At 34.3% G+C, this 23651-nt stretch overlaps 2 protein-coding genes across 4 annotated transcripts in view; both read left to right on the top strand.

Annotated features, from left to right (window-relative positions):
- Window positions 1–23651, top strand: part of LOC129740259 (dopamine receptor 1) — a 708993-nt gene that overhangs the window by 46017 nt on the left and 639325 nt on the right. The gene's annotated exons all lie outside the window — the stretch shown is intronic.
- Window positions 15897–16909, top strand: LOC129740260 (RNA-binding protein squid-like). The gene has a single exon (XM_055731870.1). The coding sequence runs from the start codon at window positions 16002–16004 to the stop codon at window positions 16821–16823; it is 822 nt and encodes a 273-aa protein (XP_055587845.1). The 5' UTR covers window positions 15897–16001; the 3' UTR covers window positions 16824–16909.

Raw genomic sequence — 23651 nt, forward strand, 5'->3', positions numbered from 1 at the left:
CTGATAGGAGTCAGCAAAGAAGGCATAAAACGCTTCAGGAAGGTAGCTGGTATCCCATCCGGGCCCGTAGAGAAGGAGTTTTTGAGCTTAGTGGCTGCTTTAGAGATGGTTGTGTCCTTGACTGTAAAACCGTTTAAAGAAAAGCCCAGTGGCGAAACACTCCTGATTGCACAATTCAGTTGGTCGTCGGTTATTGAAGACGTATCAAAGATGCTCGAGAATTTATTGGCAAAGAGATCGCAAATTCCGGAGTCAGAGTTCGCCATGATGCCATCCAGGAACATGCAGAACGGTGTTCCAGGTTCATTCCGCTGATTCTTGACGTGATTCCAGAAGGATTTTGGGCTAGTCTTGAGGTTTTGCTGAATTCGACTAAGATGGTTTTGATAGCTACGTTGACAGGCTTTTTTATAGGCGGAGTTGAGTTTGCGATATTCTTCCTTGGTATTCGGAGATTTGTGGTCGTTGTAATTTCGAAGGGCACGCTTTTTTGTCGCTTTCAGTTGTCGTAAAGCTGCTGTAGCCCAAGGAGTCCGAGGATAAGCATTGGCGGTGCGTTTCGGCACATGATGGTCGATTACGTAGTTGAGGATGTGCGAGAAAATTTCGGCTGCAGCATTAGGGACTGCTAGTTTGAGTTCGGATTGCCAGTCAATAGTGGCCAGTACTCGAGAAATGATATCGAAATCGGCCTTTTTATAGTCCAAGTAGAAGGGTGTGAGTTTATCAGCAGGGTTACACAATCTAGAGATATTTAATGTAACCAGTAAAGCCGGATGATGTGGGCCTACTTTAGCTAGCGGTGCAGGTGCTGATTCGATAGTTGGTAAATGGAACCCGTCGTTGGCGAAGCAAAGATCAAGCGTCCGGCCGTTCTCGTTTACAACACTGTTGATCTGACGTAAGGTTGCTGTACTCAAAGAGTCTAGAATAATGTACGAAGAAGCCGAAAAAGTAGAGCGTTCAGGATCAGGATACAGGAAGCTAGCTTGGCTGGAACACCACTTTAAACTTGGCATGTTAAAATCGCCTAAGACGATTATGGCATTATATACATACTAGAAGCTATGAAGTGAGACGGTAAACTGTGTAAATAAATAAAATAAATAAATAATGTCACAAGAAGGCAATTTAGAAAATCTCGTAGCTTCGTGTTCAGAGGATCCTTTTCGATGATCTTTTCATCCTCTTTTGTCAAAGGAAGGAACCAGAAAATATTTTATTTGATTTCTTTCAGCTGCAATGCGGTTGTTCTTGAAGGATAGCATATTAACGCCAATCGTGTGCAAATCTTATGCCATTTACGGGCCAAAACCTGCCTGCGTAATTGGAGTGGATCCTGATTTGTTTTATTTTTGGAAAAATCCAGATCAGGATGTAAATAATAATCGGAATGGTGATGGGAGTTTGTTTAAGGGGGGGGGGGGGGGGGGTAGGGTCTAACGGGTATAAAAAAACACCATTTTCACGTTTTTCTTCTAGAGCTATCGTTCAAACAAATGAGTTAAAATTTTTTGCATTATACAAAGCATTGTTAAAAGAACATTCAGTAATTTTTTCGTAGAAAAATATTGAAAAATGAGCCGGTGACGGAGCACTTTCGAGGATGCCTTTAAGAAAACACGATTTGCGGTGGACACTGTATCTCAGCACAGAATCATCTGAAGTAAAAAAATCAGAGCAAAATATTTTTAATAGATGTTTTTCTGGACCCCAACGTTTTTATTTAACTTAAAAATATTTTTTTGAAACTTTTGAGGCTGTTTGAAGTAAAAACAACGATTTTTCACTTAAAAATCCGCCATTTTTCACCTGTAAAATCTCCCCAAAGTAAAAAAATCAAAAAAGAAAAACGTTGGGGTCTGGTATTTTATATGTAGAAAATATGTTCCAAATTTGAAAAGAATCGGATAAGTAGTTTTCAAATGACGATGTCCACGGACTTTAAAAATGTGCTTTCGAGAAAAACGCGTTTGAAGTTTCTGCTCTTGCTTTCTTGCAGTATCAGATAGGAGGAGATAAAGGCCTATAACTTCTACAGTTTTGCTTCAATTGACTTGAAAATTTGACACAACATTCTTGAAATGTTTTACAATAAGAAAATAAAAAAATTAAAAAAATCGATTTTTTAAAAGTCTTAGACCCTACCCCCCCCCCCCTTAAATTGTCTTTCATCTTTTAGATTGACTGAAATTAAAAAAAAAATTTTTTTTTTTTGTAAACTAGACATAAACCAAGTTCCTTGAAAGCCAATGGTAATGTTGTTAGAATCCTTTAACAAAGTTTCGTTGAACGACTTCGTAGAGTGGATCATAATGAGCCTAAAGCCTAGCATGATGTCTTCTGATTGGCTAAGGATCAAATTCAGCCCCTGAGGTTTTCAGTTAAGCACGTAGCTTTAATACACCATCTTATAGTAGGAATCGTGATATGATTTGATTATTTTCTTTGATTTCCGAACAAAAAATGACTGGAATTAGAAAAGGGCATTTGTGATCGAAAATGCCAATAGCGAGATGAAACTGTTCTAAGTCATCATTTAGTTCTAGTTGACTTCCGGTTATGCCACCTTACCTCAACTCTTTTCTTGAAAGTCTGCTGGCTTCTTATGGCCGACAGTAAGGATGCATGTCGAGAATGGAAGCAGCTCGGCCCTGATACATTATGATGAAGTACACATGAAGTGCACACAAACACACTCACACTCATACACACTGGACCGAGATTCATGGCAACGTTAAGGATCAGGAACGTCAATCACAATAATGTTGCTTCTGTTGGGTTTGCTTCGTGGCCATGTAGCAGAGCAACTGACTCTGTAGATAAATAGGACTGCTAGCTGTTTTCTGCTTACATCCTCAAGCCATTGCACCATGGGAGAAAAGTGTATAAACCGCTAAGAAATTCAATATCTTCCCTCCGAAAATCTATGAAAATATGCATTCCTATAGTGAAAATGTCCGGAAGATCGATTGGACATAGCCACAGTACAAGCTTATGTATTGCCTTTTTAACCCCTAACTCCGCTATATTTTGTAAACAATCCAGATAAAAAGAAGAAACTTTAGGGGAATTGAGGTTAAAACACCCATAACTCCTTTTTCCGATGCGTGTGGTAGCTCAAATAGCTTTCATTTGATTCTTCTGAAAAAAATTCACAATTAGGTCTTATTTGATTTAAAATTTTCATGTCCGAACATACTTTTTTCATAATTTATTGAAAAATGGTGGGGAATCAGGGGTAAAATCAGCAATAACTCCATTTTACGAAGCAAGCGGTGGCTCAAACAGCCCTCATTCGATTCCGCGAATAAAAATCACAGTTTTTTTTTTAATTTTTCTAGTCCAAAGTTATTTTTTACTGGATTGTTTACAGAATATAGTGGGATTAGGAGTAAGGGGCTTGTGATATAGCTCAGTTGGCAAGTCCGTTGTCTCCTGAGCCGATGTCCGCGAGTTCAAGCCCAAGAGTAAATATCGAACACAGTTGTACCGGATGAGTTTTTCAATAGCTGTCCGCCAACTGCAACGTTGATATAAAGTCGCGAATGCCATAAAGATGGTAAAACGACTATAATCGAAACAAAAAAAAAAAAAAAATGGGATTAGGAGTTAAAAAGGCACTATATCCTCTCCGTTCGTAAGCTACTGCGGCGGCTATGTCCAATTGATTTTCCGGGCATTTTCACTATAAGAAAGTATATTTTCATTGATTCGGTTCGTGTAGGAGGGAAGATATTGAATTTCTTCGCGGTTTATACACTTTTTTCCCCATTGTGCCATCGTACCGGATGTCGAAGTCACTTTTCCTTCCCTGGCGGGTGTTGTTGCAAGGAATCTGTCCCGGCCGGGCATCTACCTACATACATACATAGAAAGGAACCATATTCTGACAGTGACACATTGGAGAAGTTCGTTTCGGGATTGAAGGAAGGACATTATTCACTCTCCGATGCGGCCATCTTGTATAGTACGGGAAGCATTAATTAACATTGATGTAGTTTCCTCTCGAGTATGATGGGGAAAGATCTCGGCGATTTTGTCTGCAGAAAACAACGGACTGGAAGTGTGATAGCGTATGACATGGCCAGGAAAGTTAGGGGAAATATGAATTGATAGTTATTCGTACAGATGTAAATTACAATGGACCACCACCAGGTCGAGATGAGCTGTGAGATGAATTTACATTTAAATATGCTTTTCTGCGAACAATACACATCTACTTTGCATAATGTCATGCTGCAGAATCGTTTCTGGTATGATTTATTCCAATGAACATTATCTGACTCAGACAACTTTTTTGTTGCTTTGGGAGTGAAGAATTTTTCTAGATTGCAGGGCTAATTTGTTCTTGAAGCGACTTCCAGCTATTGATGACGTATCAAGTAGCACTTGGTTATTGGCATTGTACTTATCGCCTATTTAAAAACAAAGCTTCAACCCAAGCTCTTTGAAGGCTAAGGAAAACAAGCCGTCAGCTGATGTCATGAAAACTTTGGATATTACTAAGGAAAGTCGGAAAAAGTTCTTCGCCATTATTTTTCTCACCAAGTTGTTACACACAAGAATGTTGTCACTCGACGGCTCGAGGAAAAGGTAATAAAATTGACTTAACTCAGCGGTGATGGGCGACGAAAAGGAATAACTTTTGGTTTTTCCAAGTGGTGTAATTTTTTTCAATTTTCTACGAATACATTATTTTGTGTGTATGTTGTTGTTTGTTGAATATGAATAAACCAATAGCTCATTTGCAGGTAACTCGTTGGAAAACTTTTGGGAATGATCTCTGTACTGATTTATTGGAACAATTCGATTAAAGGACCCTTTGTTAATCGAAGAATCGTTCAAATGAAATGTGAATGTTATCATAAGACTTTTTTTTAGTGAACCTGTATATAAGAGAAGTGACATCTGAATCACGAAATTCCAATCGAGCAAAAGAACTGTCAAAATCGATTCCAATCGATCCGAGCATTTTGTTGCAGAGCTTTTACCTTTCTTATTGAAAACTAAACCAAGGAAGGTATTGTGATTGTTGTTATAGTTCAAACAGATAATTTTTCAGCTGGTCATATCAATTTATGATTAGGTGCTATTTTTTTCAATGCTTTGGTGAATCGTGTTTCTAGTTAGAAAACTAACTGATTATTAACGAAATTCAAGTCATTCATACCGTTTATCGTGATTTTTCGGGCATCGAGTTCAATGTTGTTTTGTTGGATTGAAGGAGCGTTCACTTTAGAGCTTGAACATTGAGCCAGAAAATAGTGTTGGGGATTTTTTTGTCCAAGATTTCGGCGATGTTGCCACATATTTTATTTTAAGAGGAATCAGATGTCGCTTCTCTTATATGAAGGTTCACTACTTTTTTTAACTATTATTTTTAACCCAGCTGGTTATACCAATCATCAGAGCGCAGTTGATTGTTTCGCATCAAACTTTAAATATAATAGACTCAACTACAAACTGATGATTGACTTTACGCAATCAACTATGAATATAATGGATTCCACTGTAATGGTAGATTTGATTCAACTGTAAATATGATAGATTCAACTACAATTGTATAATTGATTTTAGGCATTCAACTATAAATATATTTGATTCAACTATTAACTGCTGATTGACCTCACCGAAAGCTCCAAAGCAGCAGGTCTCAAAATCAATGTCGGAAAGACCAAGTCGATGGAAATCAACACAGAAAATCGTTCCAATTTCGTGGTAGCTGGACAACAGGTTGAGACAGTGGAGTGCTTCCAGTATCTTGGTAGCCAGATTACTTCAAATCCGTATTGCTGTATGGGTGTGAAACTTGGTGCACATATGCGGTGACGACGCGAAAACTGCAAGTTTTTGTGAATCGCTGTCTGCGGAACATAATCCGCGCTTGGTGGCCTGGCAACTGGATCTCAAATGTTGAACTTCATCGCCGGTGTCATCAAAATGCGCTAGAAATCGAGATTCGGGAATGTAAGTGGAGATGGATTGGGCACACGCTGCGAAGATATGAAAACGAGATTTGCAGAGTGGCGCTTGACTGGAATCCTGATGGGCATTGAAGAAGAGGCAGGCCCAAAAACTCGTGGCGGCGAAGTCTAGCCGCTTAAATCCGCACAGTTGACGAGAACCTTGGCTGGCAGCAAGTGAAGACGCTGGCTCCGGATCGCCAGCAGTGGAGATCTTTTATCTCAGCCCTATGCGTCGGTCAATCGGTGCCGAACCCTTAGGTAGGTAGGTATTAACTGCTGATTGACCTTACACAATCAACTATGGATATGATAGAATCAACTGTAAGGGTATAATTGATTCAAATGTTAATATGATAGATTCAACTACATTTGAATGATTCATTTTAGGCATCCAACTATTAATATGATAGATTCAACTATACATTCTTGTTTGACGTCTCACATTTCACTTTAAATGCGATAGATTCAATTGTTGTGGTATGATTGATTCAACTGTAATTATGATAGATTCAACTACAATTGTATGGTTGATTAAAGTTATCCAACTATAAATATAATAAATTCAACTGTACATTTCTGGTTGACTTTAAACATTTTACTATAAATATGATAGATTCAACTTTAGTGGTATAATTGATTCAACTGTGAATATGATAAGTTCAACTACAAATGTATGATTGATTCTAGGTATTGAACAATAATTAATGTAAATTAAACTATATTGTTATGATGGATTGTGTGACACTTGAATACTATAGTGTTAATCCTTGTTCATCATCAAAAATTTAAAAAAAAAATAAAAACGTAAATGTGAGACCAGTAGGTAAGTGTTCCCTGCAGCGCTGATTTTAAAGATCAGCTGGCAGTTCCTGACGTCGAAGGCAAAGCGCAAGCGCTCTCCGGCAATGAGGAAACATTTTCCTCTACCAGTTCCATGCTGCGGTCGTGTAGTAGGCCGACAGTTCCTGGAATTGGTAAAGGTAAACCTACTCTGGCTGCTCGAGAAATCGACATGGGTCTCGACATTCCTTTACGGCATCCTAGTAGGATCCCAAAGAAAACTAGCATTATGGTATGTCAGCGTATGATACATTGATGTCATTATTGAGTAAATTTCCACCACCAACAACCTCGCCCTCCCTCCCCCCGGCCCCAAGGTCAATCTTCGTGCAGAAGCACAGACTCCTAAGGACGTCTTCCGGAACCGATTAGGACGTGGATATCGGGATTTCCGGTCAGCTTTTCTACACTGAAAATCATGGTATTCTGAAATAAATAAAATTGTTTAATTTTACCATACGTTAATATTGTCGATATAAAAGAAGTTTTGGTTATTTTGACGACTTTTTGGTAAATTTTACCATGCGGGGTAGAAAAATTATGGTAAACCAAAATGAAAAAAGAGATTCAATTTTACCATGTGCAAATTTGTTGATATAAATGAAGGTTTAGTTATTTTGACGATCTTCTGGTTAATGCTACCATGCGGGCCAAAAAAATGTGGTAAACCTACACAAAAAAGAGGTTTAATTTTACCATGCGAAACGTTATCATGACAATACTGTGGTACATTTTACCATGGATATCAAAAGCCAAAATACGTTCAATTTAGTTGTGTCATCTTGCGCTTTGTTTTCTTCTCGCCATTAAAATGGCTTTAAATTTCAATTTATTGTTGAAAACTTTGGAATCAATATTGATTTTGTGCTATGTGCCGCGATCTGAATGGTAAAATGTTTTGGTGTGGAATATGTGATAAAAGATATCACTGTTTATTTATCCACAGAAGGCCATATTTTAATCTGGAGTGCAAGCGGAGTCATAAATGACCGCTAATTTCAACAGTTTATAAAATGTTCAAGAGTAAGTGAATTTTATTAGTATTATATTAGAGTAAGTGAATTTTATTAGTATTTCTGCACAATATTAAACATTTCTTTTTTATTTTATTTTTAGCGCACAGGGCGATAATGATTCAAGAAGGCGACAATAAAATCTTGAGACAACAGCGGAACACCGGAAAAAATGTTAAAGGAACCTTCATCAAGTTAGGTTTTGGCATATAGTTCGTGATCATTAACACCGAACAATATTATATGTGAGTGATATAACAGTAAAGGATAAATAAACCAGCATTTTAAAAATTAAAATAGTTTCATTAAATGCATTGATAAATTATTATTTTTTGTCATAATTACCATGGCATGGTAAAATTGTACATCGTGAAACCGTAACGCACCATAACGCATACACATGGTAATTTTAAACACACTCATGTTCAAGATAAACAAAAACGTACTCAAAAAAATCCATCTGTTTTTATTTTTAAATTAACCCTCGGATATGGTAACGTTTACCATGATTTTTCTGCTGAAATAATATAAAAAAAAATAAAACGTTGCCTTTAAATTATTCCGACAAAAACATCATAATATATGATAACTTCAATATACTTCAATATAAACAGAATTTATATTAAAAATATTTATAGTTGGCCTCTTTGAATCAATCATAGAAAAAAATGAATCTAGCATATTTATAACTACATCAATCATATAATTATAGTTGAATCTATTATATTTATAATCAAATCAATCATATAATTATAGTTGAATCTACCATAATTTTTGTAAAATGTATGACATCAATCGTACATAATAGTTGAATCTATTATATTTATAGTTGAATTCACAAAATTAATCATACAACCATAGTTGAATGTACGGAATGAATCAAATTGTCTATCATATGTATTGTTGAAATTTTGATAATTATAGTTGTTCAAGAATCAACCAGATATGTGATAGAATATAACTGGATTGGTAGTACCATACTTTTTTCTCCACGAGGCACCCAGCAGTGATGTCATTTGAATCCATTGTTTTTCAATGTCTACAGACATACCCCTGTAAATACGAAGTTACCGTCTTCGAGAAAGTTGTTCAGCTAGAAATTTCATTTGGAGAATCTATAAATCTACAAAAACCTCGGATCAGTTCCACAGAAGAAACAAAAATTATGTTCATATTTCAGTACAAAATATTCAATTTTCCTATACAAAGTTTAAATTAACTCATGTAAACATACTTAGAAATTCTGCAAAAAATCATGGATGAGTTTAAATCAAAACGAAGGTTTTCAGACCCCATGGTTTGAGAAATTTAAAATGACCCCAAACGACTCAGTTTACTACACAGTCCATTAGTAAATGTAAAGAAGCGTCGTATGAGACATCTGTATCAGTCATTTTGCAATTTTGCTGAAGTTCATTTTGAAAATCGGTCGGAAAAGTTATGTATCGAGTTTTAAATTTAAATCCAAAACTGTAATAGTCTGATACAAAACTGCTTATCTGCTTATCGCTTATACACTACCGGTCAAAAGTTTGGGATCACCCTCTCAAAAACATAAAAATTTTGATCGGCAACATCTCAGCCATCTTATTATATATTGGAATTCTTTAGATCTCATTCAAGAGATCGTGAGCAAAACTTAATTTGTATGTATTTTACAAAATCTTTATATTGAGTTTATAAAACTTAAATTTACCTTAAAGTTGGAACATTTTTCAAAAACCGAACTTAAAATTCAAACCCGATCATCTCAGGGTGGGATGGATAAAATTTCAAAATTCGAGTAGCATTCGAATCCTTTTTTCATAAAATACATTTGTTAAATTTTGTGCGAAAAATTTGTAATGTATGTACTTAAAATATATAAAATAGCTACTTAAGTCATCGTCCAAAAGTTTGGGATCATCCCGTGGTATGGTGAACGGCCAAAAGTTTGGGATCAGTCTTCTAAAACATGCATTTTCATTTCACGCGTATCTCTGATACCAAAAAAACATATTATATTGTTAATCTGGTAAGCTGATTTGAAAGCAATGAGTTGAACTTGCTTTATGGATATTTATTTGAAAATTTTTTTAAGACTAACTTCTTTAGAACTTTAGCTAAAGTTTCATCATTTTCTGATGATTTTCACCAAATGGTCCGACCGTTAAAAAAAAATGAAAATTTCTTTTGACCATAACTTAGTTGTCTTACAAGTTATTGCAGAAAGTGATTAATATTTTTTCTAGAAACGTCGGAAATATTGTAGATTTTTTTATGACTGATTTGTCCTTACTTCTGCATTTACACTGCCGACCAAAAGTTTGGGATCACCCGCTAAAAGACATGCAAATTTTGATCGTTCATATCTCAGCCGTCTTAGGACATATTGCGAATCTTCCGATCTCATTTGAAATTTAATAAGTAATAGCTATTTCTGAGGTATTTTGCCCAGAAATAATGTTTTAGTTTTGCACTTAAAACTTTACCTAAAGTCAGAACATTTTTAAAAAAATCGCACTCAATATTCAAAGCCGATCATCTCGCGATAAAAAATTTTCAAAATTTGAGTTGCATTAGAATCCTTATTCTATACTTCTCAAAACACAATCAAAAAACTTTGTGCAAAAATTTAAGGCTGCACTTTTTATTAATAAAATAGACAATTAAGTTATCGTCTAAAAGTTTGGGATCACCCCTTGTATAGTGTATCGGCCAAAATTTTAGGCCGTTTGGGGAGTTCATATCTTTCTCATCTAACATCGTATTGCAGATCTGAAGGGTATATTTGAAAGCTTAAGAATTGTCGTTTTTTTATAAATTCATACAAAAATTATATTTTAAAGTGATAACCATAAAAAATTTAACTGAAATTAATTGTTTTTTTTAAATTCACACTTATAATTCTGAATTTTTTATTGTTATTGATTTGAAATATAATTTTTAATGAATTTATGGAAAAACAACAATTCCTAAGCTTTTAAATGCGCCCTTTAGATCTGCAATACGATGTTAGATGAGAAAGATATGAATGAGTTAAATTTGCATGTTTTTAAAAGAATGATCCCAAACTTTTGGCCGATACACCATACCAGGGGTGATCCCAAATTTTTGGACGATAACTTAAGTGTCTATTTTATTAATTAAAAGTGCATTCTTAAATTTTTGCACAAAAATTTTTGATTGTGTTTTGAGAAGTATAGAATAAGGATTCTAATGCAATTCAAATTTTGAAATTTGGTCCACCCTATCCCGAGATGATCGGCTTTGAATATTGAGTGCGATTTTTAAAAAATGTTCTAACTTTAGGTTAAGTTTTAGGTGCAAAACAAAAACATTATTTCGGGGAAAAATACCTCCGAAATAGCTATTGCTCATTATCTTTCAAATAAGATCAGAAGATTTGCAATATGTCCTAAGACGGCTGAGATATGAACGATCAAAATTTGCATTTTTTTTAGCGGGTGATCCCAAACTTTTGGCCGGCAGTGTATATTAATTACTTTCTTGTTTGAGCATGCATGTAGGAAGAAATATTAAAAAGATGTTGTACAGAAAGGAAAATCTGGAGCATGAAAAATAAAACTATTTTTATATGAAATTATAAACTAAGGTTTAAGGCTTCGACCAGATTTTTTTTATAGAAAGAAAATTTTAATAAATTGAACAATCACAACAATTATTATTCCAACAAAGTTGATATACTTAAATGACGGAAAAAGCCAAAAACACTTTATTAGCTTCAGAAAGTAAGTCAAATTTTAATTTATCATATACAGACCCCGTTCGTTTTTGGCAACATTCTATTTTGGCAACATTCGATTTTGGCAACATGCGATTTTGGCAACATCCGATTTGGGCACATGTCTGACATTACCTTTTAGTTTTCTCTATAACAGGACCAATATAATTTAGACAAACACTATAAATACGTTTTACGTTCTGAAATGGTGATAAAATACAACCAAAAAAAACAATAGTTTTTTTTTAAATTACTCAAAGTACTCAAAAAGGACAAAAAGATGATAAAAAAAAAATAAAAAACAAATTCAAACAAAAGACTGAAAATGACAAAAAAAAACAAATAAAAATGATCAAGAACGACAAAACCAGCAAATATGACAAATGAAAACAAACATTATAAACAAAACAAGAAAAATGCAAAATGCATAAAAAAACATAATGGAAAAAATTAAAATTGACTACAAATGGTCGGAAATTGACCAAAAATAACGCGTTTGATAATAATAATAGTTATTTTGTAAAAATAACTGAAAAAAAGTTGAGAAAAAAAATCCGCTCTATTTAGGCAACATTCGATTTTGGCAACACAACATGTACGGACGTGTTGCAAAAATCAAACGGGGTCTGTACTTGTAAACTATCGCAGTGCTAATGTAACAAAACCACTAGAAACGGTTTCTGATAAATATAAATTTCCAGTGTTCGGCATCGCTAACTGAAAAATTAGCGCCGCTAATTAAATCGCTAACTCATACAAAGTTAGCGATCGCTAATTAAATACGCTAAATGTGCCAAAAAAGTTATCGTGTTAAGCTTAAAGCGCTAATCACTAATCGCTAACTGTTAATTTACCAACATTAAGGCTGGAACAAATATCAAATTTTTCTTTAGTCATGCACTTCCCCCTTTCGATTTTTCCAACTCCCCAAGGGAAATTAATGAAGTTTCAAATATTTAATTTAAAATTAGATAAATTGATCGAATTTTCATAAAATAATATGAGAAAAAACCAAAACTGTCAAAGATAGACGTTGAACAATTAAAGAAAGAGCAAAAGAACAGAATGTGGAAAATGGGAGCTATATCTCTCTTTTTTTTTCAATTTAAATTTTGGTTAAAAATTTACTCGATTTATCGGATTTGTGCAAAGTAGATAGTATGCAATTTTGTTGCAAATAATGTTTTGTGCAATTCATTTTTATTTGTTTTGGCATTATTTTACGTGATCCTCATTTAAAATCTTCAACCTGTTTTCCCCTTTTTCAAATTTGCAGGAGCATTGTCGAACGTGAAGGCTACAATAGTGATTTTATCTTATTTTTATATGAACTGATCTGTAAAATCTCTCAAAAACTGTATTGTGAAAAAGTAAATAGCTCAACCACTTGAAAACAAATGCCGACGAAGATATGTTGAAAATAGTTTTGAATTATTTAACACATTTTATTGTTATCTTCTTCTGTAAAAGTTGCTTAAAAAAATGCTTAAAGAGAGAAAAATGACACTAAACACATATTTTCTCTAATTCTAGTACGCATTCCTCCAATGTATCCAATTAAGCAATCAGAATGAAAAAAAGTTTATTCTTTCACTAAGATTTCGAGAGATTGATACAAATATATGGGAGTTAGCGATCTTCAATTAGCGGAACCAAAAAATAGCGGAGCTTTTCAATTCGCTAAATCAATCCAAACTTAGCGGCAAAACTAAACCGCTAGCAAAAAGTTAGCGGACTAACTAGCGAATAGCGTATAAGCGCTTTTGTGCCGGACACTGTAAGTTTCTAACGGAAATCTGGCGTTAAATTGCTAAAAATCCAGTGCAAAGTTGAATTTGATTGCAAGAAAATCTGAGAAAATGCAAATTGAAAAAAGGTTCGATAAGCAGCTATCTTTGAAAATGCGTCAAATTTGTATTTCGTAATTGAAAAATCTAAAAATGCAGAAATGTGCCAAACTTCGTCAATTTTTTAAATCCTATTTTAATTTTTTTTCTGGTGTGACCTTAACAATTTAGACGATTCATTCGTACTTTTCGGTTTTTACACCACTTTTTTACATTTTTTGTAGTTATTATCTTAAAAAATTTCAAAAAAATATATCCTTATGTGCATTTTATAGCTTCTTACCTCAGCTTTCTAGGACACAAAGTGATTTTTTTTTAACATTCCGTAGATGATCTACAGTCTTTTCTCCGAAGCATGTTTTTTCCGGTTTTTTTCTTAGACTTTGAAATTTTTTTTCATAACTTTTTTATCCATCTTTATCAATTTTCGATTCTGAAATCACTGAAAAGCTGATATTCTTTCTCCAAAAATGTACATATTCACCGATATGCCGAAAGTAAATTTACAAAAATCAATGAAACGGTGACAATCTTAAAAATATCTATCTTAATTCTGAATCTGAATTCTGAATCTGAATTCTGAATCTGAATTCTGAATTCTGAATCTGAATTCTGAATCTGAATTCTTAATCTGAATTCTGAATCTGAATTCTGAATCTGAATTCTGAATCTGAATTCTGAATCTGAATTCTGAATCTGAATTCTGAATCTGAATTCTGAATCTGAATTCTGAATCTGAATTCTGAATCTGAATTCTGAATCTGAATTCTGAATCTGAATTCTGAATCTGAATTCTGAATCTGAATTCTGAATCTGAATTCTGAATCTGAATTCTGAATCTGAATTCTGAATCTGAATTCTGAATCTGAATTCTGAATCTGAATTCTGAATCTGAATTCTGAATCTGAATTCTGAATCTGAATTCTGAATCTGAATTCTGAATCTGAATTCTGAATCTGAATTCTGAATCTGAATTCTGAATCTGAATTCTGAATCTGAATTCTGAATCTGAATTCTGAATCTGAATTCTGAATCTGAATTCTGAATCTGAATTCTGAATCTGAATTCTGAATCTGAATTCTGAATCTGAATTCTGAATCTGAATTCTGAATCTGAATTCTGAATCTGAATTCTGAATCTGAATTCTGAATCTGAATTCTGAATCTGAATTCTGAATCTGAATTCTGAATCTGAATTCTGAATCTGAATTCTGAATTCTGAATCTGAATTCTGAATCTGAATTCTGAATCTGAATTCTGAATTCTGAATCTGAATTCTGAATCTGAATTCTGAATCTGAATTCTGAATCTGAATTCTGAATCTGAATTCTGAATCTGAATTCTGAATCTGAATTCTGAATCTGAATTCTGAATCTGAATTCTGAATCTGAATTCTGAATCTGAATTCTGAATCTGAATTCTGAATCTGAATTCTGAATCTGAATTCTGAATCTGAATTCTGAATCTGAATTCTGAATCTGAATTCTGAATCTGAATTCTGAATCTGAATTCTGAATCTGAATTCTGAATCTGAATTCTGAATCTGAATTCTGAATCTGAAATCTGAATCTGAAATCTGAATCTGAAATCTGAATCTGAATTCTGAATTCTGAATCTGAATTCTGAATCTGAATTCTGAATCTGAATTCTTAATCTGAATTCTGAATCTGAATTCTGAATCTGAATTCTGAATTCTGAATCTGAATTCTGAATCTGAATTCTGAATCTGAATTCGGAATTTCGAATCTGAATTCTTAATAGACTCCGGAAATTAAAATTTCAAAATTCAAAAAGGAAAATACCTGATCCTGAAATCAGGATCCATATCATACTTCCATAATTGAAAATTCAGATTCGCGATTAAAACAGCATATTAAAATTTGAAAAATTAGAACTCTTGTTCAGTATTCGAACCCATGTTTGGTATCCTGATTATTGTTTAAAATTTCTAAATGCATATTTAGAACAAAATAATTTGAATCCTGATTTCTCATCATGAATTCAAAATTTAAATTTAAAATTTGAAATATGGTTCTTTACTTGAAAGGTTGTTTCACAAATTAATAAAAAATAAATCAGGATACTTCTTTTAAAAACCATTGGAACCATTAACTTTGCAACAGGCAGCCGAAGAATTCATGTTCCCAAATATGAAACGTTAACGAATTTTTCAAGGGCATGCTCAAGTGAAATCAACGAGGTAAAATTTTTAGAATTCAAAGGTTGTAAATTTTCTACCCTTTTGTTCCTGAATCAAACTCATTCGGAAACTTTTGTTATGATTCTTGAGCAATACTGTTTTTTGCGTTTTAGAGGGCCAGACGACTCCCGCCTCTCTTTTCTCATCGAACAATACTCACGAAAAGTTGATAGAATGATGATAACCAATGTCAAATAACTGTACCTGTATCCTAACAACTACCTACATACGTCGGATTCTTCACTTTTATCTGGTGGTCGGTGGAGGTACACATTAAGCTATCGGTTAAAAGCCGAACCGGGAGCTTCGGATATTCAGTTTGCACTCGTTGTCCTACAAAGCGCGTACTTGAGTTAGTAAGTTTCTGCTCGAGCTTGGTTCTACACAGACGGAAAATCGAAACGATAGGATGGCCGATTACGAAAATGGACACGGAAACGGTCAGGAAGCTGGACGTGATGACGATCGGAAGCTGTTCGTCGGTGGTCTCGGTTCGGATGCCACGGAACAGGACCTGAGAGATCATTTCGGAACGTTCGGCGAGATCGAGAGCGTACAGGTTAAGACGGACTCGAACACCGGACGATCTCGTGGTTTCGCCTTCATCGTGTACAAGAGTGCGGACTCATTGAACCAGGCGACGAACGAGAGTGAGCACAACATCAAAGGCAAGAAGGTCGACGCCAAGAAGGCCAAAGCCCGGCAGGGTAAGATCTTCGTCGGTGGTCTGACTTCGTCGATCAGCGATGAGGAAATCAAAACCTTCTTCGGACAATTCGGTGCGATCGCGAACGTGGAACTCCCATTCGACAAGATGAAAAACCAGCGCAAAAACTTCTGCTTCATCACCTACGAATCTGAGCAGGTGGTCAAGGAGCTGCTGAAAACACCGAAGCAAACCATCTCGGGAACGGAAGTGGATGTCAAGAAAGCTACTCCGAGACCGGACAATGGACAGCGGGCTGGATTCGGCGGTGGCTTCGGAGGAGGATTCGGAGGTCAGGGGCGCGGTGGATTCCGTGGAGGACAAAACAGAGGTGGCTTCGGTGGACAAGGAGGCTGGAACCAGGGAGGAGGATTCGGAGGAGGGGACTTTGGTGGGTTCGATGGTGGATTCGGGGGTGGTTTTGGAGGCGGATACGGCGGCCAGGGTGGATTTGGTGGTTTTGGCGGAGGTTTCCAGGCGAAACAACGCGGCGGACCTCGGCAGCCTCGTCAAAATCCGTACTAAGAGAACAACTACAGTATTACCCGAACTATTCCATGTCTATGATTGAAAACTCAAGTGAATTAAATAAAGCGTGTGACTGATCTCAATATTCTAGATTTATTTTCACAACAAAGCCTTAAGTTAGAATAATATATGTTTAAAATTGTTGAATTATGTATGTTTCAATTGGGTCCGAATAATGTATCCATGAGTCGAAGTGTGGTAAGTAAGTCTTGACCAAAGGGAAGGGAGTTCAAATAATTTTCTAGGAATATCATTGAAAATTCGTCCAATTGAAAAAATAAACAAAATTCAGTTTCCGATTGTAAAGTGAAGATAACGATGAAACGTTGACAGCTGGAAATGAACACGATCACGTCTAAATCTAAGCGAGAGATGACAGGAGGTCTCGTCTAAATTGTTACCAAACATCCTTATGTTTTAGTACAGCGCTGAAGAAATATTGCATAAACAAAGGCGATCTACAAATGATAGCAATTTCCATTGATATGTATAAAGCCTTTATTAAAAATTATGCGAGAAGAATCTTAGTCGGTCTGTAATCTTTCTACTTGAGGATGGTCGAGAGAGTCATCAACTCGAGCTAAATAACTATACTTTGACGGGTGGTCTCAAAATCGGGTATAAATGGAATTGGAAATCAAAATAGCACGAAGCAAAATTGAATAAATTTTGAAATGAATAATTCGTTGAACTTTGAAAAGTGGTTTATTGGTTATTAATATAAAGAGTATGGTGGGGTAAAAGTACGACCTGAGTGTTATCCTAAGGTTGCCGGATTGCCCGGTTTTATCCGGGTTTGCCCGGATATTTAATCCAAAATTTGGGAACAGTCCGACCCAGCCCGGGTGCCTGGATTTCATTGAAAAGCCCGGATTTGCCAGGAATTATTCACTTTATTTGGCAAATCCAACAAAAAAAAAACAAATTGATTCGTGGAATTTTTATGCATTCAAAACGATTTTTTTTTTGAGTGTGTTTTAAAAACATAATCATAGAAGTTTTTTTGAAGCCTAACATACGATTTTAATCTGTCGATAAATTTAGATGAAAAATTTTTTTTTCAATTTTTTTTAATTTTTTGTTGAATAATATTTGGGTATTGTCAAAATTTACTCGGATATTGCCTGGATTTTTGGTCGTCAATTTAGAAAACAAATGCCCGGATTTTGCCATTGTTTTTCTATAAAATTGCCGGAATTTGCGTGCTCCACAACCTTAGCCGCAGCCCGTGGCGTAAAGGATAGCCTTCAAATCTTCTAAGCCAACGGGTATGAGAACGAATCCCGGTCACAGCATACATAGTACACTTTCTGTGGGTTGGTGGTTTTAGCATTTGTAAGATGCTAGCCATCATAAGCCATCGAAAGGTGTGCGCTTAAAGTTAAGGAAAAAAAGGATTCTCTTCGAGGAAACAAAGTTTCATTGAAATCATGTATGTGTTTGTGCTCGTTTAAAAAAAACCTTATGCTATCTTATTTTTAGAAAATTTTGCGGTAGTTTTTCCAAAAAAACCAAGAACAGCATTAAATTTAAAGACTTTTATCTCTCTTCTAAAAAGTATCTAGTTAACCGTGTCCTTATTCAACAGGTTTACGAAGTCCAGTTCTAATCGTGTAAGAAATATTTTTCGAGCGAGCAAGTCTTTGTAGAATCAAAAATATGCGCTGATGTTTCTAATGCATTTGAGAGAAAAGTTTAAAATTTCCGTTTAGATTGACTCCAGTGGACCCTGTATATCATTTGTACTTTTGCCCCATTTGCAGTTCGCTCTTTTGCCCCTTCATGGTTTCTAGTGATTTACAGTTTATTGTGCAAAACAGGGACATATCAATGAAATTCTTTCTTCAGTATTTGATAGTGGTTGAAGACAACTGAAAAGACGCAGGAAAACTTTCATCGATAACCAGAATTTCGATTGCTCAAACATGTTAGCCGTTATTTTGAATGTTTCATCATTTACTTCTACGAAAAAATATGTCCGGGTGTAGGCAGTCCAAATCATTATCAATCCACGCCAAAGTTTTGAATTTTACTGTAATCGGTTTGTGTTAATCTCAGAACGTACTTTTTCCCGACTCGTAATTTTACCCCATCTTACTCTACAGTTGGACACTGTTTCTGGACAACTTTAAACTAAATGCAATAATATGCATGCATTTGTCCTTTCTTTCTTAAAAAGAATTCCATGGAACGTTTATATAAAGTTTGATACCAGATTACTGAAAAACTAAAGATTTAAAAAAATATAACCCCTTTAATATTTTTGTTTAATCAGTAATTTGAATATACGCTCCATTTATCGTTAAATAAAATAAATCTATTTTTCGGAGATTTTTATTTGTATGATTCATTAGGGGAGAATGGGGATACTTGATTCCTTTTTCTTGTTTTCATCATATCTTTTTGGATTTTTTTTTTCATGATCGCCGTCTTTCGCATTTTTCTACAATGTGTAATTTCAAATTTATATGCTCCAAAAGTTAGAACGATACATAAACCCGTAGATGAACTAAAAGCATTTTCGTAGGGCTATAAAAATTGTGATATTTTGAAAGTAAAAGGAGACTTGATCCTTTAATCAGGGTGCCCTAAGCATTGGAAAAAATCATACAAAATCTAAAGGTATAGATTCCATCGACTTTTTTGGCCATATTGTGCGTTTAGATAAAATTTTTATAAACGTCGTTGGTGAACTGGCATCATGGCTGACTTCCGACCAAAACATATTGAGTCGTTTTATTTAAGCGTGCGCCAAGAAATTTTCTGTTTTCAAATTTACAGAAAATCAACGTTGCCACAAATTCATTTGAATCGTTTGTGTATCTCATTCTTGCCCGTAAGAGTATATTTCACGCGAACACAAACGATTGCTGGTGGCAACAGCAACAAAAAAAAGCATTTCCACCCCGGCAGAGGGTGGTGGGTTGTACAACATATTTCGATCCCGATCGATTTTACTCAAACCGTTTGGGCGCTCATACAAGCAGTGCCATACACGATGCAAATCGTGTTCACAGCGACAAAATTTCATCGAATTTCATCGCATTTCTACCAATGTTGTGTAGTCTGTGGCCCGCTTAATGTATTTAGAGATACTCTGGTGGATACAAATTTATGTGTGGCAACGTTGCATATAATACACTGTTATTTTTTTAAACACAACTGTCATAAGTTTGGAAGTAAGTTCGTGATCGGAAGTCCGGACTTCCGAAGTAAAATTTAGTGCTGGCGCTATAATATTAGAATTCATTTCACAGTTTATAAGTGTCAGGCAAAAAAAAATCAGAAAGTTTTTTTACTACCCTATTTTTATTGCATACGCGATGCAATTTTATAATTTTCAGATAAAATCACTTTTTTGAGTTTTTTTATCAGGAAATTTTTAGATAAATATAAGTCATTGAATAAAAACTAATAATTTCGTGCTTACCAATGATCAGCATTCATTTAGAAGAGAAATATATCATTTTGGTCTCGAGGGATTAAGATCATTTTTTCCATTTGATCATTTGATCTATGTAAGATATTCCAGTTTCGAGAATCCAGTATCAAGTATCCCCAGGGGTCAAGTATCCTTATTAACCCTACAGACCAAAAATTTTTGTTTTTTTAACTTTTTGATATGAGTTAAGCCAAAATTGTTTTTTAAAAATATAAATCTGTTGGATTCCAACTAAGGTTTTACACAGCGTTATACTAAGGCTTAAGAAGCGTTACAAAACTTTTTTTTTTAGCATCATTTTATATTGGGAAAAAAAAGATCCATAAGTAATATTTATATGAAAGCACTCAAGGCGAGATTTTTTTCTGGATCCATCGCTGATATATAATATTCAAATCAACTGATGCCTTTTTGAAATGCCATAAGAGGTCCAAAATAAGGAAATTAACAAATTTATCCGATGTGCAAAACTATGCCCAACTAAAAGAGCTTCGAGAATATTATGTAGTAACAGAAAATTTCCGGAGGATGTGAAAATGGTTAAAAAAGTAATAGAATTTCTTAAAGCAATCTAGTTGCACGGCAAAATTTAGATATTTCTTCTAAATGAAATAAAAAAAACTTGTAGAAAATTTCAAATTGAATGACAAACAACTAAAATAACAGTGGGAAATTCAAAAGATTTTATTTGAATTTTTATTTCTAATTCTAGCTGGAGATTCTGTATCAATTTCAGTATTCCGATAATGGATTGTTCAACCAGATAGAAATGGAAACAAAAAACATGAGAAAGTTTGGAGACTTGATCCCTGGGGTGACTTGTTTCCCTATCTACTTCTCAAAACTGGAATGTCTTACAAAGAATATTCAAGAAAAAGGTACCAAATAGAGCAAATCAACTATGATTCTACCCATAAAATTTTAACATTTTTTTTAACCTTTGATAGAAAAAAATGAACAATATGTCACATGAAGGTCATTTTTCGTCTTTCTCTAATGTTTCCAAAATAAACAAATGAAAAAAAATTATTCCAATGTTGTTAGAGTATAATATAAGCTTAAAAATTCCTGATTTTAAACTTTTTTTAGTAATGTTTTCCTAAATCTTCATTATGAGTTCAACTTATTCCTGAAGAACAAAATGATACATTTATCTTCTTAATAGATCGTGATTATCTCTCAGCATGAGATTATCACTAATATTTAACCAATAACTTTTAGATATAAGTAGATTTCGTCACCAAAAAGTGAAAAAAGCGCCTTTAAGTATGCTATGAATTTATAGTTATATACAAACTTTTAGAAATGACTTTTTCTGACAATTGGTCATTCTTCACTTGTAAAATATAGCCAAAATAACCAACGGATCTTTCATCTATTGATTTTTTTTTTATTTCTGCCAAGGATTAGGGCCCCTTGAATAATGGATCAATTTTCCTTTTACCCTCTACAAACCGTTTTTGCCGCTGCAAAATTCACAGAAGCTTTTTTTTTTTTTATTTCATACAGCTTTTATTCTGCAAAAAACTTTAAAGATAAGTTTTTTTTGTGCTGAAAAATTCAAAGAAGCTTATTTTTATGATAACAAAGACTTTTTTTTCAAAGAAAAAAATTTAAGATATTTTTTTTACCTAACCACAAGGCTGAGGAACTCATTTTTCAGTAGGGGAGAATGAGGATACTTGATCCCTGGGGATACTTGATTCCTTAGCTATATCTCGAAACTGGAATGTTTTACAAAGTTCAAATGTTCTAGAAAAATGTGCCAAAATGAGCAAAATAACAATGCTTGTAGTTAAAATTTTTTTAACAAAATAATTGTTTGAGTAATTGCACTTTGTTTGAAAAATTTCACAAAATGTAACTTGAAGATCTTTTTTCATCACTTTAAAATGTTCCTTACATGGGAAAATTATGAAAAAAATATTTGTTCCAATGTATCAATCGTTCGAGCGTAAAATGAACTTCATAATGCCATATTTTCAAAGTAATGGAAAACTCTCAACTTTTTTCAGAAAAAGTTTTCTAAAATGTTGATTATGGGTACAATTGATCCCCTAGAGTTGGGTACAATTGATCCCCCCTTCCAAACGGCATATTCTTCTTCTGAATTGATCGTTATGATTGCTGATTACGAAATTACTAATATTTATCCAAAAACTAATATTTATCAAACAATTGTCTGAAGAAAAGAGCAAAAATAATTAATTTTCTCTTAATTATAAAAAATAGCGCCTTTAAGTATGCAATGTTATTAGCGTTGAGACAAAGTTATAGAATTTTCTTCTTATGTCTGCTATAAATTGTGAAATGAGAGCAAACAAGACCAAAATAGTCAGTTAACATTCTATCTTGGGGTTTTGTTTGATTTTTATACAAGGATTAGGGCTTCCTGAATAAAAGATCAAGTCTCCTTCAATAGGGGATCAAGTCTCCCCTAACTTCAGAAAAATCGCAATTTTTTTACTCCCACGAAAATGCTTCTTGTTCATCAACGGTTTCAAGTATCGTTCTAATTTTTGGAGCATATAAACTTGAAGTTACAAGCTGTCAGAAAATGGCAAAGACGGCGAGTTGCTAAATTTTTCCAAAAAGATATGGTGAAAATAAAAAAAAGGGATCAAGTATCCCCACTCTCCCCTACTTTTTTAATTGTACAGTAGAACCTCTTATTTCCTAAGCAGTCGGAAGAAGAGCCACCTCTGATAAGTGAAACCTCGGATTAAACAAAATATTTTGACTAACTCTATCCTTTTGCTCTGGTATGGCATATCATCCATGCGCATAGCTTGGTACTTACATGGACCTAATTTTTTTCCAGAACACAAACCACAAAAAACACGAAAAAACAATCCATTTCAAACGGCGTTTTTTGACACGTACATACATCTCATTTACAAACAGTTTTTGATATTTGTGCTCATTTTATTTGTGTACGAGGCATTCAAACCCTACCAAAATTTTCTGCCTAAATTACCTATATTTTCTGCATGTTGATTACTGATTGCATACTCAAAGGCGCTTATCGCGCTCACTTTATAGAAACCAAATATGCATGTTTATGAAAAAAGATGTTCAAGTTATTTGTTGAAAGCTGTATTCCTTTTGTAGATTTTCTGTAAGATGTGAGACAACTTCATAAAATGGAAGAAAAACTTTGTTTTTTTTTCTGATCAAATGTCTTAAAAAACGAGTACATTTGGTAAAATTTCACAAAAAGGAGAGCACGCTCATATTTTTCGATCGTAAAAGAGTACATGTACTCTTAAAAGAGTACGTATGGAATCCCTAGTTAAGATATAACTTAACATTGATTTTGTATGGAAATAGTGGCTCGGATGAAGCCGGAGCTCGCATAAACGGAGCTCAGATTAGCAGGGTTC

Source organism: Uranotaenia lowii, chromosome 1, assembly GCF_029784155.1.
Source record: "Uranotaenia lowii strain MFRU-FL chromosome 1, ASM2978415v1, whole genome shotgun sequence".
In the NCBI taxonomy this organism is placed as follows: domain Eukaryota; kingdom Metazoa; phylum Arthropoda; class Insecta; order Diptera; family Culicidae; genus Uranotaenia; species Uranotaenia lowii.